The sequence below is a fragment of the Natrix helvetica genome (genome assembly GCF_964273705.1).
Source record: "Natrix helvetica genome assembly, chromosome: 1".
Classification (NCBI taxonomy): Eukaryota; Metazoa; Chordata; class Lepidosauria; order Squamata; family Natricidae; genus Natrix; species Natrix helvetica.
The window spans coordinates 344,228,832-344,241,304 of NC_138548.1; the positions used below are offsets into that span (position 1 = coordinate 344,228,832).

A 12,473-nucleotide genomic window follows, 5' to 3' on the forward strand; every position below is an offset into this window, starting at 1 on the left:
TGACATGTTGCTTCTAATAAATCACTGAATTTCCTTTGAAATGTGGCTCGAGGCTCATAAATTAATTAGGGCATCCTTCGGAACCCTGACAATGCCTCAGTGTCTTCTTTTATCCTGGTCACTCAGTACAGATGGACATTATTCATTCTTGCACCACACACATTTCTGACATTCTCCATCTGCACCATGTTCAATTTATCAGTATGTGTCTCTTGATGTAACCAACTCTCATTTCCATATGAGTATCTACACACAGGCCTTCTCAGCAGTAGTCCCATAAATTTGGGATGCTTCTTCCAGTGAACTATAATTAGTGTCGTCGTCATTGTCTTTTGATGCCGGACAAAGATATATTATTCTCCTGATCATTTTAATAGTATGCTAATTTTGCTATGATTCTACCTTTCATTGCTACTTTCACTATTTGGGCCACAAAGATGTTATTTCCCGAATACTTTGGGGTGTTTCTTATTGATTTTTGGCTGCTAATCATGCAAATAATCTGTAATTTAACCTATCATGTACCGTTTTATAGAAATCTTCTGTTTTTACGCAATGTACAGCCTTCCATAGTTGTTGGCTGTGCCGCTCACATGCCAGAAACATATGAAAACATGGAACTTTTCTTGAAGTGCATCCAGTACACCATGTAAAGCTAGAATATCTGTGAAGATCTAAAAATGATGGTTCTGCTGCTTGGAATACAGCTCATATGTACCTAGCATATTTGTTACATTTGTGAATGGGACAGCCATGCAAGAGAGTTGCATTACATTAAAACACAAAAACTGTTGTCCAATGTTATTTCATTCTGTGTTTTATTGATAATTGTTACAAGCAACGCATGTGATTTCAAAGCATTTCTATTTTTATTTTCTAATGCAAGAAGCATAGTTCATATCAAATAAATTAAATGTCAATTGTTTACTTTTTGGGTCCTGTAGACACCGTGGAAGAGCCATTATATACAATATATAGAATTCCTCAATAGGCCATTGTTTACTCTGGACTATATTAGATTATATTATAGTCTTCAAAAACCGATTATGACAATCTCAGGGTCTCCATAAAGGGAAAGTTTGGGAACTGGTCTCATGAGGGAAGAAAATCATAAGCAAACTCTTCTTCTTAGTTCAGTAATTTATAATGTCCAAGGAGGAGAGAGATGCAGACAGGATTTGGCTTAGCAAAGCCACAATGTAGATAGAATTAATGTGAAATAGAATGTGATAGCTTATTAGTAACCTTGACTATCACTAAGTGTTGTATCTTTTTATTTTTGATGAATGTATACATCAGACAAATTCCTTGTGTGTCCAATCACACTTGGCCAATAAAAAATTCTATTCTATTCTACATTTGCTAGGGTGGAGTAATAACCTCAGTAAAAAAATTCATTAAAAGAAAATTTCAAGAACTTCAGAAGATGCCATTTTCACAAGGGAATATCAAGGGACAGAGTTGAAAGAAGATGAAGTATATTATCCACAACAGGCTAAACACATTTCATAAAGTGACTTCCTATGGTTACATTTAGGTGTTTGCATACTTTTAATTCATTCGTTTTGGGTAGTGTTGTGGTATCAAGATAAATTGCATATTTATTATGAAAAAAGAGAGAAAAGAAAGGAAGGTACAATCAAAAGTACTACAAAAAAAAAATAACAAAAACCATTCCTGCGGAATCTTCCTGTGGAAGCTTTGAATCATGGGTTTATTTCTTCTTCATTATTCTGTGGAAAGCTTTATGCACCTCTTTGTTCCTCAGAGTGTAGATCAGTGGGTTAAGCATGGTGGTGACAAAGGTGTAGAAAAGGGAAATCATCTTGCGGCGATCACGGGAGGAGATGGACAGAGGCTGGAGATAATTGAAAATGGCTGTGCCATAGAAGAGCCAGACCACCATCAAGTGGGAGGAACAAGTATTGAAGGCTCTGTTCCTTCCCTCAGCTGAGTGAATCCTCAGCACTGCAGCAGCTATATAGCCATAAGAGACCATGATGAGACTAACTGGAATTAGAAGGAACAATACACTAGTAGAAAATATCACAAGCTCATTAAGTGAAGTGTCAACACAAGCCAATTGAAGAAAGGCAGGGAGCTCACAAAAGAAATGATCTACCCGATTCCGTCCACACAGAGGAAGCTTAAGAGTCATCACTGTATGAAGTAGTGAGACGCTGAGGCCGCTTACCCAGGAGACGGCAGCCATCATGAAACACAGGGAGTGGCTCATAATCAAAATGTAGCGCAGTGGATGACAGATGGCGGCATAGCGATCATAGGCCATGACAGCTAACAAAGTACACTCTGTGGAGCCCAGAGCAAGAGAATTGTACAATTCAGCCACACAGCCACCATAAGTGATAGTCTTGCTTTTTCTCCAGAAATTCACCAGCATGTGGGGCCCAAGGCTGGTGGTGAAGCAGATGTCAATGAGGGAAAGATTGCTGAGGAAGAAATACATGGGAGTATGGAGCCCTGGATCTAGTCTCGACACCACAATGATGGTAGTGTTGCCCAGGAGGGTCATCATGTAGCAGACAAGAACAAGGGCAAAGAGCAACTTCTCCAAGCGTGGCCGGTCAGACACCCCTAGCAGGATGAATTCTCCTTGGTTGCTTTGGTTACTGGTTTCCCACAAGGTGTCCCTGTTCATTGTCTATACACACTAGAACAAGTAATGACATAAAAAAGAAATTCAGTACAGAACAGAGAAGAATCCAGAATCCAGATGAAAATGTTTGGAGGGGCACAACCTCTGGCATGGCATTCTCACCGTCCCATGCCTCAATAACCAGAAGGGAGTAATTGTGTACAGATGGCAAGTTAGAGATTTACCTGATCTACTTTGTTTATTAATTAGTTTTATTCATTAATTAAATTTTCATGCTGCCCATCTCCACTACAAGGTAGACAGCTTACAAATTTCCCAATTGTGCACTCTTTATCTAAAAGATTGATAAAATAAGGCAATTTCCTTTTTGTATTACCGGTCCAACCAGTAAACGGCCAGTTGCCTCTGATCTGCCTGCCCTCTGTCCATGCCCGGCTCCTGCGCACTCATCTGACCACGCTGCCCTCTCGCTTTTCTCCCCACTTCCCCCAGCAGATGGTGCTGGCCAGGAGAAAAGAGAAGCCAAGTCTGCAGAGGAGGAGGATGGCACGCAGTTCTGTGAAGTGCACCGGGGAACTGGGAAGGAAAGCATTTTCAGGTTGCAACGCATGCTGGAACCACCTGCCGCCTGAAACGCAATACACTTTTTTGGCCTCCGCTCACGCCCTTTTTGGAATTAGGGAGGGGATCATGGCACTATAGCCCAAAAATGCTTTCATTGAAAAAGGCTTTGAACATAATTCCCTGGGCTGCTTCGGGAATCAGGCTCCATGTGGAAGTGAGGATTCCTGCCGCCTGGAACCACACGAAAATGCGATGCACCGAGTGGGTGGGTGGGACAACATTTGCTGTATAAGACGCACCCAGATGTTCATGCTCTTTGGAGGGGGGGGAATGTGTGTCTTATACTCCGAAAAATATGACATATGTATATGTATGTGTATGTGTATATATGTGTATATGTATATCCTATACACATACACATTGCGATGTAAAATTGATATTTGTATATTGGACTCTGCGTGTATGTGTATCTATACATAAGTAGAAACTGCATCATAGTTTGTGGGTTTTATTGTTTAGAACATAGAACATAGAATCAGAGGGCTGGAAAGGACCTTGGAGGTCTTCTAGTTTAGTTTAGGTGTGTTGCCTTTAAGTTGGGAACTATAAATTGCAGAATTCATGTCAGTATTTGTAAAGAAATACGTCCATTAAAAAGTGATCTTTTGCAATTTATAGACAGGTTCAAAAATCATGTTGACAATTTGGAAAAGTGTCTAGTAGAGATTAAGCCTCAGAAGAAGTAAGAGATTTATTATAGCTTCAGCTTACCTTTGGTGAATTCAACTGTAATAAATGAAAACCTAGATTAGAGCATATTTCATGATCAACATTAACTCATTTGCATTCAAAAGATTTCTAAAAGGAACAAACTGTATGCCTTCATAATTTAGAAAAAGCAGTACTCATAGAGATAGACGATGATGATGAAAATAGATAGATGATAGATAGATAGATGGATGGATGGATGGATGGATGGATGGATGGATGGGCGGGCGGACGGACGGACAGACAGACAGACAGATAGATAGAATGAAAGATAGATAGATGGATAGATGAGAGAGAGAGAGGTGGGTGGGTGGGTGGGTGGGTAGGTAGGTAGGTAGGTAGGTAGATAGATGGAGAGAGAGAGAGAGAGAGAGGGAGAGGGAGAACATATAATACAATCATGTTACTTATATATTATTTAAACTATAACCCCAAAACTCTCCACTCCCCAATCTCACCTGTGTCTGTGTAAGAGAAATGTTGCTGCCTCTTGGCTCATCCTCATGTGTTGGATGCTTATATGATCTCAGGTAAGAATCTCTAATTGTGACTCTTTCTACTAAGTAGGAAGAACCAGCTTCTATTCAAGGAGCAGATGAAACATTTTCAGGCCAAAATGCTTGTCACAGGAGAATTCATGAATGGACCCTTGTATTCTAGAGATTAGCAGCTGGGCTGAAAGGTGGAGACGGACAGATTGGTGGGCAGAGGAAACCCCCTGAAAAAAAGAACAGAAAGAAACACCCAGGAAAGTAGATAGGAAGAGAAATACAGGAACAGAGTCGAAGGAAGGAGGGAGGGAAGGAAGGAAGGAAGGAGGGAAGGAGGGAGGGAAAAGGATTGACAGGAATGAAAGTTGAGGCAATGAGCAGCATAAAAATAGTCTCACTGACAATTCTATAGAGTTCCACAGGGTTCCATCTCAAACAATTGGAGACAACAGTGCAGCAATAATTTCAGGACTATTTTTCACTTGAGCCTATAAAGAAAGAAAGCTAAAAGCAAAGATTAATGCATTTTTCTGTTTAAAGAAAAAGATAGGGAAATTACAGATGAAAGACAGTAATAAGAAAGGAGCAGAAATTGTGTAGTTGAACATTTGAAGGGCTCAGCCTGCATCTTGGCTCTTCCAGGTCAGCGGTGCTCCAGAATATTGACATATATCACCCAGACAGACACAATAATCAACCTAAGAAGACAAGGAACGAAGCAGCATAGTAGGTTTTATAGACATTTACAGGGTGGAAGAGGAGGAGGAAAAATGCCTGTTCCTGTCTATTTCTTACTATTTAGTAAAAGCTGCTACACAGTAAAGTTGTCATAGATTCCCAGGGTACTGGGACTCAAGATGAACAATTAGCAGCAAACTAGACCCTTCCCTCCAGAGTCTAGCAAAGCCCTTGAAACCATTTGCAAAGGTTTGCCCAGGAAGGATAGAGAGGATCAGAGACAAGAGCAAAATGTAGGAGTGGGATGACTAGATCAGCAAACAAAGTGATACATTTCAAATGGGTCAAAAATTGGATTTCCTACTGCAGGAACTGTATGATTTCCCACAAGGTGTCCCTGTTCATTGTCTATACACACTAGAACAAGTAATGACATAAAAAAGAAATTCAGTACAGAACAGAGAAGAATCCAGAATCCAGATGAAAATGTTTGGAGGGGCACAACCTCTGGCATGGCATTCTCACCGTCCCATGCCTTAATAACCAGAAGGGAGTAATTGTGTACAGATGGCACATTCGAGATTTACCTAATCTACTTTGTTTATTAATTAGTTTTATTTATTTATTAAATTTTTACGCTGCCCTTCTCCACTACAAGGTAGATAGCTTACAAATTATAGTCAAATCATTCTCCAAGGCACCTGGGGGTAGAACAAGAAGCAATGGGTGGAAACTAATCAAGGAGAGAAGCAACTTAGAACTGAGGAGAAACTTCCTGACAGTTAGAACAATTAATCAGTGGAACAGCTTGCCTCCTGAAGTTGTGAATGCCCCACCACTGGAAGTCTTTAAGAAGATGTTGGATAGCCATTTGTCTGAAAGGGTATAGGGTTTCCTGCCTAGGCAGGGGGTTGGACTAGAAGACCTCCAAGGTCCCTTCCAACTCTGCTATTGTATTGTATTGTATTGTAAATTTCCCAATTGTGCACTCTTTATCTGAAAGTTTGATAAAATAAGGCAATTTCCTTTTTGGATAACTGGTCTAACTCTCCTGGTAGGATGTAGTTAGGTAGGTGCTGTGCTTTCCCTTTTCATACATTGAAAAGAAGAACTAAGACATTTATTATAGCTTCAGCTGACATTTGGTGAAGACAGCTGTAATCAAGGAAAAGCTAAGTTTCAGTATATTTTATTGTCAATACTCACTCATTTTTAGAAATTATTCACATATTATAAAATGAAGAAATTCTATACCTTGTAATTTTTAAAAAAGGAGTACTCATCATAGATAGAAGATTAAATAGATAGGATAGAAAGAGAGAGAGGGGGGAGAGAGGGAGGGAGAGAACATGTAATCTCTTTCTGTTAACTTCTATATACATGTATATTATATAAGTAACTACAAAACACTCCACTCACCAACCTCACCTGTGTCTGTGTAAGATAAATGTTGCTACCTCTTGGCTCATCCTCATATATTGCTTGGAGGGTCTTCAATGAATGCATGATTTGAAGTAAGAATCTCTGTGTCTCTTTTTCTACTACATAGGAAGAACCAGCCTCTATTCAAAGAGCAGATGATACTTTTTCAGACCAAAATATGCCTCACTTGGGGCATTTCAGAATGGCTATTTCTATTCCAGAGACCAAAGGTTTGGCTGAAACATGGGGACAGAACAAGATCAATTACTGGTAATTTGAAATCTTCTAAAAAGAGAACAGAAAGAGAGACAACCCCCCCCCCCCATGAAATTGGATGCAAGCTGATGTATATGAGTGTATGAGGAAGGAAGAAATCTATAAAAAGGAAGGTTGAGGCAATGCGCAACATGAAAATGGTCAGTCTGAATAGTCCACGGAGTCCCACAGAAGGAAGAGGAATAACATTGCAGCAATAATTTCAGGACTATTTTTCACTTGATCTTGGAAAGAAAGAAAGAAAGAAAGAAAGAAAGAAAGAAAGAAAGAAAGAAAGAAAGAAAGAAAGAAAGAAAGAAAGAAAGAAAGAAAGAAAGAAAGAAAGTTAAAAGCAAAGATTAACACATCTTTCTGTTTAAAGAAAAAGGGAGAGAAATTATAGTGGAGAGACAGTAATAAGAAAGAATGCAGAAACTGTGCTGTTGAACATTCGGAGAGCTCAGCTTGGCATCTTGGCTCTTCCAAGTCAGCAGTGCTCCAGAATATTGCCATATGTCACACAGATATGCACAATAAGCAACCTGAGAAGGCAAGGAATGAAGCAGCATAGTAGATTTTATAGACATTTTCAAGGAGCGTGAGAAGGAGGAGAAATATTTCTTATCTGTTGGTGAACATTGCTATAGAATAAAGTTGTCAGAGATTCCCAGGGCACCAGGACTCAAGATGAACAATTAGTGGCGAGGAAAATACTTTCCTCCAGAGTACAGCAAAGCCCGTGAAACCATTTCCAAAGACTCATCCGGGAAGGAAAGAGGGCAGTGGTGGGATTCAAATAATTTAACAACCGGTTCTCTGCCCTAATGATTTCTTCCAACAGTCAGTTCACCAAACTGCTCAGAAACTTAACAACCGTTTCTCCCGAAGTGGTGCGAACTGGCTGAATCCCACCACTGGAAGAGGGGGTCAGAAAAGTGACAGGAAATACAGGAAGGGAAGGAAGAGATGTGCAAAAAGTTTGGATCAGCAAATTTCAAGTGGTGTCAGAATTATTATTTTTTTGTTGTTATTGAAGGAAGTTTGGTAAAGGTAAAGGTTCCCCTCGCACATATGTGCTAGTCATTCCCAACTCTAGGGGGCGGTGCTCATCTCCATTTCAAAGCCAAAAAGCCAGCGCTGTCTGAAGACGTCTCTGTGGTCATGTAGCCGGCATGACTAAATGCCCAAGGTGCACGGGACCCTGTTACCTACCCACCAAAGTGGCAAGTATTTTTTATACTTGCATTTTTACATGCTTTCGAACTGCTAGGTTGGCAGAAGCTGGGACAAGTAACGGGAGATCACTCCATTACGCAGTGCTCGGGATTCGAACCGCCAAATTGCCGAACTTACTGATCCACAAGCTCAGCGTCTTAGCCACTAAGCCACCACGCCCCTTATTGAAGGAAGTTAGGATAGAACAAATTTCTGTTCAGCCTTTGTAACACATTGTGTCAGGTCAATGTGGTGGGGAACATGCACACAAACACACACATAAACACATACACACACACTTTAATGGTTTGCTTCTGTTTTTAATTAATGCTGTATGCACACACCCACATGAAATTCTAGACAGAACTTCTGGAACATTTTTGGCCACCACACCCAATCTAGACAAGGGGATCGGGGCACCTACATCTCTTCTATGGGCTTTCCATCCAGTCTGCATTCCTCTACCACGAATTCTATTTCAAATGTTGGCAGCATCGCAAAGAACACTTTCTCTCTCCATTGAGGTGTCACCATGGAGTGACTCTATATTTAGTGTTGCAGAGAAATGGCAGGCAACTCACAAAGTGCCTGCTGTTTTCTTACTTCATCTGATGAAAGAGATTTTGGATTTGGCATTGAGGGATCCTAAAATTTTAATTCTGGAGGTCTTCAGCACCCATGTTCAACATGCGTGGGTGGGTGGGTGGGTGGGTGTAGCAGTCACTATTGTTCTTACAGAGGGGTGGACCAATACTGATCACTCAATTTATTTTCAGTCCAGGTTGATTGTGTCACTTGTTCTATGCTAGGCAATCCTGACATTCTCCATTTGCACCACATTCAGTTTATCTGTGTGTATTTCTTGACATAACCAACTTCCTTTCCATATCACTGTCTACAAAGGGGCCTTCTTGTTGGTAGCTCCATACATTTGGAGGCTCTCTCCAAGGAACTATAGCTAGTGCTCTCTTCGTTTTTTGCTTTTTAATTCCAGACAAAGATATATTAGTCTCCTGAGCATTTTAATACTATACTGGTGTTGCTGTGATTCTTTACTCTTTATTGCTGCTTTCACTTTTTCCATTAGTTGCTTATTTCAGTCTATATTTTTTCTGCATTTCAAAAACATATTTCATTAATTGTTATAAGCAACAGATGTTGCTTTCAATTTCAAAACATTTCCAATTTTATTTTCTAATGGCAAACAGCGTAGACATGTTTTACTTCAAATCAATGAAATATCAACATCATAGAAGGGCATTTCTATATAGGGAATCCCCAAATACTGCATTGCTGACTCTGGATTGCATTATAGTCCTCAAAAACTCATGATAATAATGTGATGTTCTCCTTAAAGGGAAAGTTTGGGAACTATTCTTGTAAGGAAAGGAAATCATGACCAAATTCTTCTTTTATGTTCAGGAATTAGGAGTCCCCAAAAAGAATGGAAGAGTCACAATGCTGACGGGATTTAGCCTAGCAAAAGTCGCAATCAGGATTTGCTAGGGTGGGATAATAACATCAGTTCAAATTCTCATTAAAAGAAAACAGTAACAACTTCAGAAGAAGCCTTCTCACAGGAGAACAAAACCTCTGACATATCAAGGGACAGAGTTGACACAAGATGTGTGTTAGCCACATTTGAGAAAAGAAGTTCGGATCATCGGTCTGGGGCGTGGAAATTCTTTAAGTCACAGCCTTGTGTACTACTGTGGCACCAAGATAAGTTACATGTTTATTATGAAAAAGAGAGAAAACACAATGAAAAGTACCTTAAGAATAACAAATAAAGAACATTTCTGTTGAATCTTGAAATGCAGCTTCAAACCATGGGTTTATTTCTTCTTCATTATTCTGTGGAAAGCTTTATGCACCTCTTTGTTCCTCAGAGTGTAGATCAGTGGGTTAAGCATGGTGGTGACAAAGGTGTAGAAAAGGGAAATCATCTTGCGGCGATCACGGGAGGAGATGGACAGAGGCTGGAGATAACTGAAGATGGCTGTGCCATAGAAGAGCCAGACCACCATCAAGTGGGAGGAACAAGTGTTGAAGGCCCTCTTCCTGCCCTCAGCTGAGCGGATTCTCAGCACCGCAGCAGCTATATAGCCATAAGAGACCATGATGAGAGTAACTGGTACTAGGAGGAACACCACGCTAGTTGAAAACATCACAATTTCATTATGTGAAGTGTCAACACAAGGCAATTTAAGAATGGCAGGGAGCTCACAAAACAAATGATCTACTTGATTCCGTCCACACAGTGGAAGCCTAAGAATCATCACAGTGTGAACTAGTGAGTTGCTGAAGCCGCTTATCCAGGAGACGGCAGCCATCGTGAAACACAGCGAATGGCTCATAATGGTAGTGTAGCGCAGTGGATGACAGATGGCGGCATAGCGATCATAGGCCATGACAGCTAACAAAATACATTCTATGGAGCCCAGAGCAAGGGAGATGTAGAGCTCAGCCACACAACCACCATAAGTGATAGTCTTGCTTTTTCTCCAGAAATTCACCAGCATGTGGGGCCCAAGACTGGTGGTGAAGCAGATGTCAAGGAGGGAAAGATTGCTGAGGAAGAAATACATGGGGGTATGGAGCCCTGGATCTAGTCTTGACACAACAATGATAGTAGTGTTGCCCAGGAGGGTCATCATGTAGCAGACAAGAACAAGGGCAAAGAGGAGAGTTCCGGTTCCGGCGGCAGCGGCGACGGGCAGCTCTTTGCCCGCTCCGGCTCTCCGGTGGGCTTCCCCACTCCTTGGGGGGCACAGGACACCCCTCAGAGGGGTCCTGCCGGAGGGGCGGCATCGCGGGGAGCTCCTGCATCGGCGGCGGCCGGCGGGAGGTCTCTCGCGCGCCCAAGGCACCGGGGAGCTAGATCGGAGGGCGCCTCGCGTTTCTGCGCTTCGCGCCTCGCTAAAGCCGTCGGGAGAATGAAGCAATTGAAGGAAGCAGCTGCGGTGCGGTGAGGCTGCTTCTCTCTTCATGCCCTATTTTGCACAAAGAACTAGTTAGCTTTCTCTAAATAACTTTCGGAGTATTCTGGAGGCGCGGCTGGAGGGAGGGGGGTTTCCCCCCCCCTTGGATAAGCGGCGAGGAATAATTTTGCTCTCAGCCCCCGGGGAAGGAGGAGGGGGGAGAGCCAACGAATGAAGCCTCACCCAGGTTGGATGATTTCCTTTGCAATTTAATTTCACTATTTACTGTGATTTGAGGACTTTTGGAACTTTTTAAAACTTTGATATGCCTCTGTGCCCAAAACTGGCAGGGCAAGATGGCACACTTCCGTTGTCTTTATGAACTGTGAAACCTGACTCCACCTTTAAAATTCAGGCTTCCGGTCTTTGTCTCCGTGTCTCCCAGAGGAATCTCTTGTGGATTGGTCTTTTTGAACTTTCTAGGGGAAACCTTTCATCTATTGCCAGACTTATTAGAGAGATTCTCTTCTGCCTGGTTCTTCTGCTCCCGGACCTCACCTGGCTACCCTTCTTTTCTAACTGTTTATCTTATATATGGACTGAACTTCTAATGTTATAAAGGATGGCATCCAAAAGACCACCTCCTGGGAAATCTGGCTTTGCCACATCTGCTCCAACATCTGTAACATCCAGTCCAGCCACACAGTCCAAGATAACAGAACTGATGCAACCTAAGACTATAGAGATGGACTTTCAACAAATGCTTCAACAAATTTTACAGGGCCAGGAGGAAATCAAGAAACAGCTAAGGGAAATGAAAGATGAAATTAAAGAAAATCAAGCCCAAATTTATAAGAACTCACAGAGACTGGATCTTGTGGAAGGGGGGGTGGAGGAGGTGAGGGGGGGGGTGGAGGCTGTGCAGAAAGGGAACAAAGATCTTGACATCCAACAGATGAAATTAGAATTTGAGAGAATGTCCTATTACCTTAGATTTCAAAATGTTATAGAAGAAGATGGGGAAAATATAAGGGACATCATGACAAACATTCTGGCTGACTACACACACAAAGAAAAACAACAGATGGGGTGGGATATAGATCTGGTTTATAGAGTGAATTCAGCTTACGCTAGAACACACAATGTACCCAGGGAGGTTCACATTAAATTTCTTAGAAAAAGCACAAGAGATGAAATTCTGGGTGTACAAAGGGGGCAAGCATTGATATATCATGATATGGAGATAACCATTCTGAAGCAGATCCCTAAGAAGATTAGAGAAAAAAGAAAAAATTATTCGCAATTAGCGAATAAATTATACCAGAAAGGGGTGTGGTTTAGATGGTTGATGCCTGAAGGTATGCTGATATTCTGGGAGGAGACAAGAATTAGAATTAATTCACCCATAGAGGCGCAGGCCTTTATGGAAAAAAATAAAACACTCCTAGAGAAACCACCAGATACCACAACGGACACGCAGGACACGGGAGGGGCCAGAGCTCTGCCAGTGGAGGGAGATGGGGCAATAGCAAGAAGACTCAG

The 12,473-nt window shown here is 41.6% G+C and overlaps 2 protein-coding genes across 2 annotated transcripts; both read right to left on the reverse strand.

Annotated features, from left to right (window-relative positions):
- Positions 1-1,714: 1,714 nt before the first annotated feature.
- LOC309383508 (olfactory receptor 2G3-like) lies at positions 1,715-2,659 on the reverse strand (the record flags this gene model as incomplete). The annotated part of the gene is made up of 1 exon (XM_081936146.1): positions 1,715-2,659. The coding sequence occupies one exon, from the start codon at positions 2,657-2,659 to the stop codon at positions 1,715-1,717; it is 945 nt and encodes a 314-aa protein (XP_081792272.1).
- A 7,186-nt stretch (positions 2,660-9,845) lies between these two features.
- On the reverse strand, positions 9,846-10,664 carry LOC309383519 (olfactory receptor 2B2-like; the record flags this gene model as incomplete). The annotated part of the gene is made up of 1 exon (XM_081936172.1): positions 9,846-10,664. The coding sequence occupies one exon, from the start codon at positions 10,662-10,664 to the stop codon at positions 9,846-9,848; it is 819 nt and encodes a 272-aa protein (XP_081792298.1).
- Between the last annotated feature and the right edge of the window lie 1,809 nt (positions 10,665-12,473).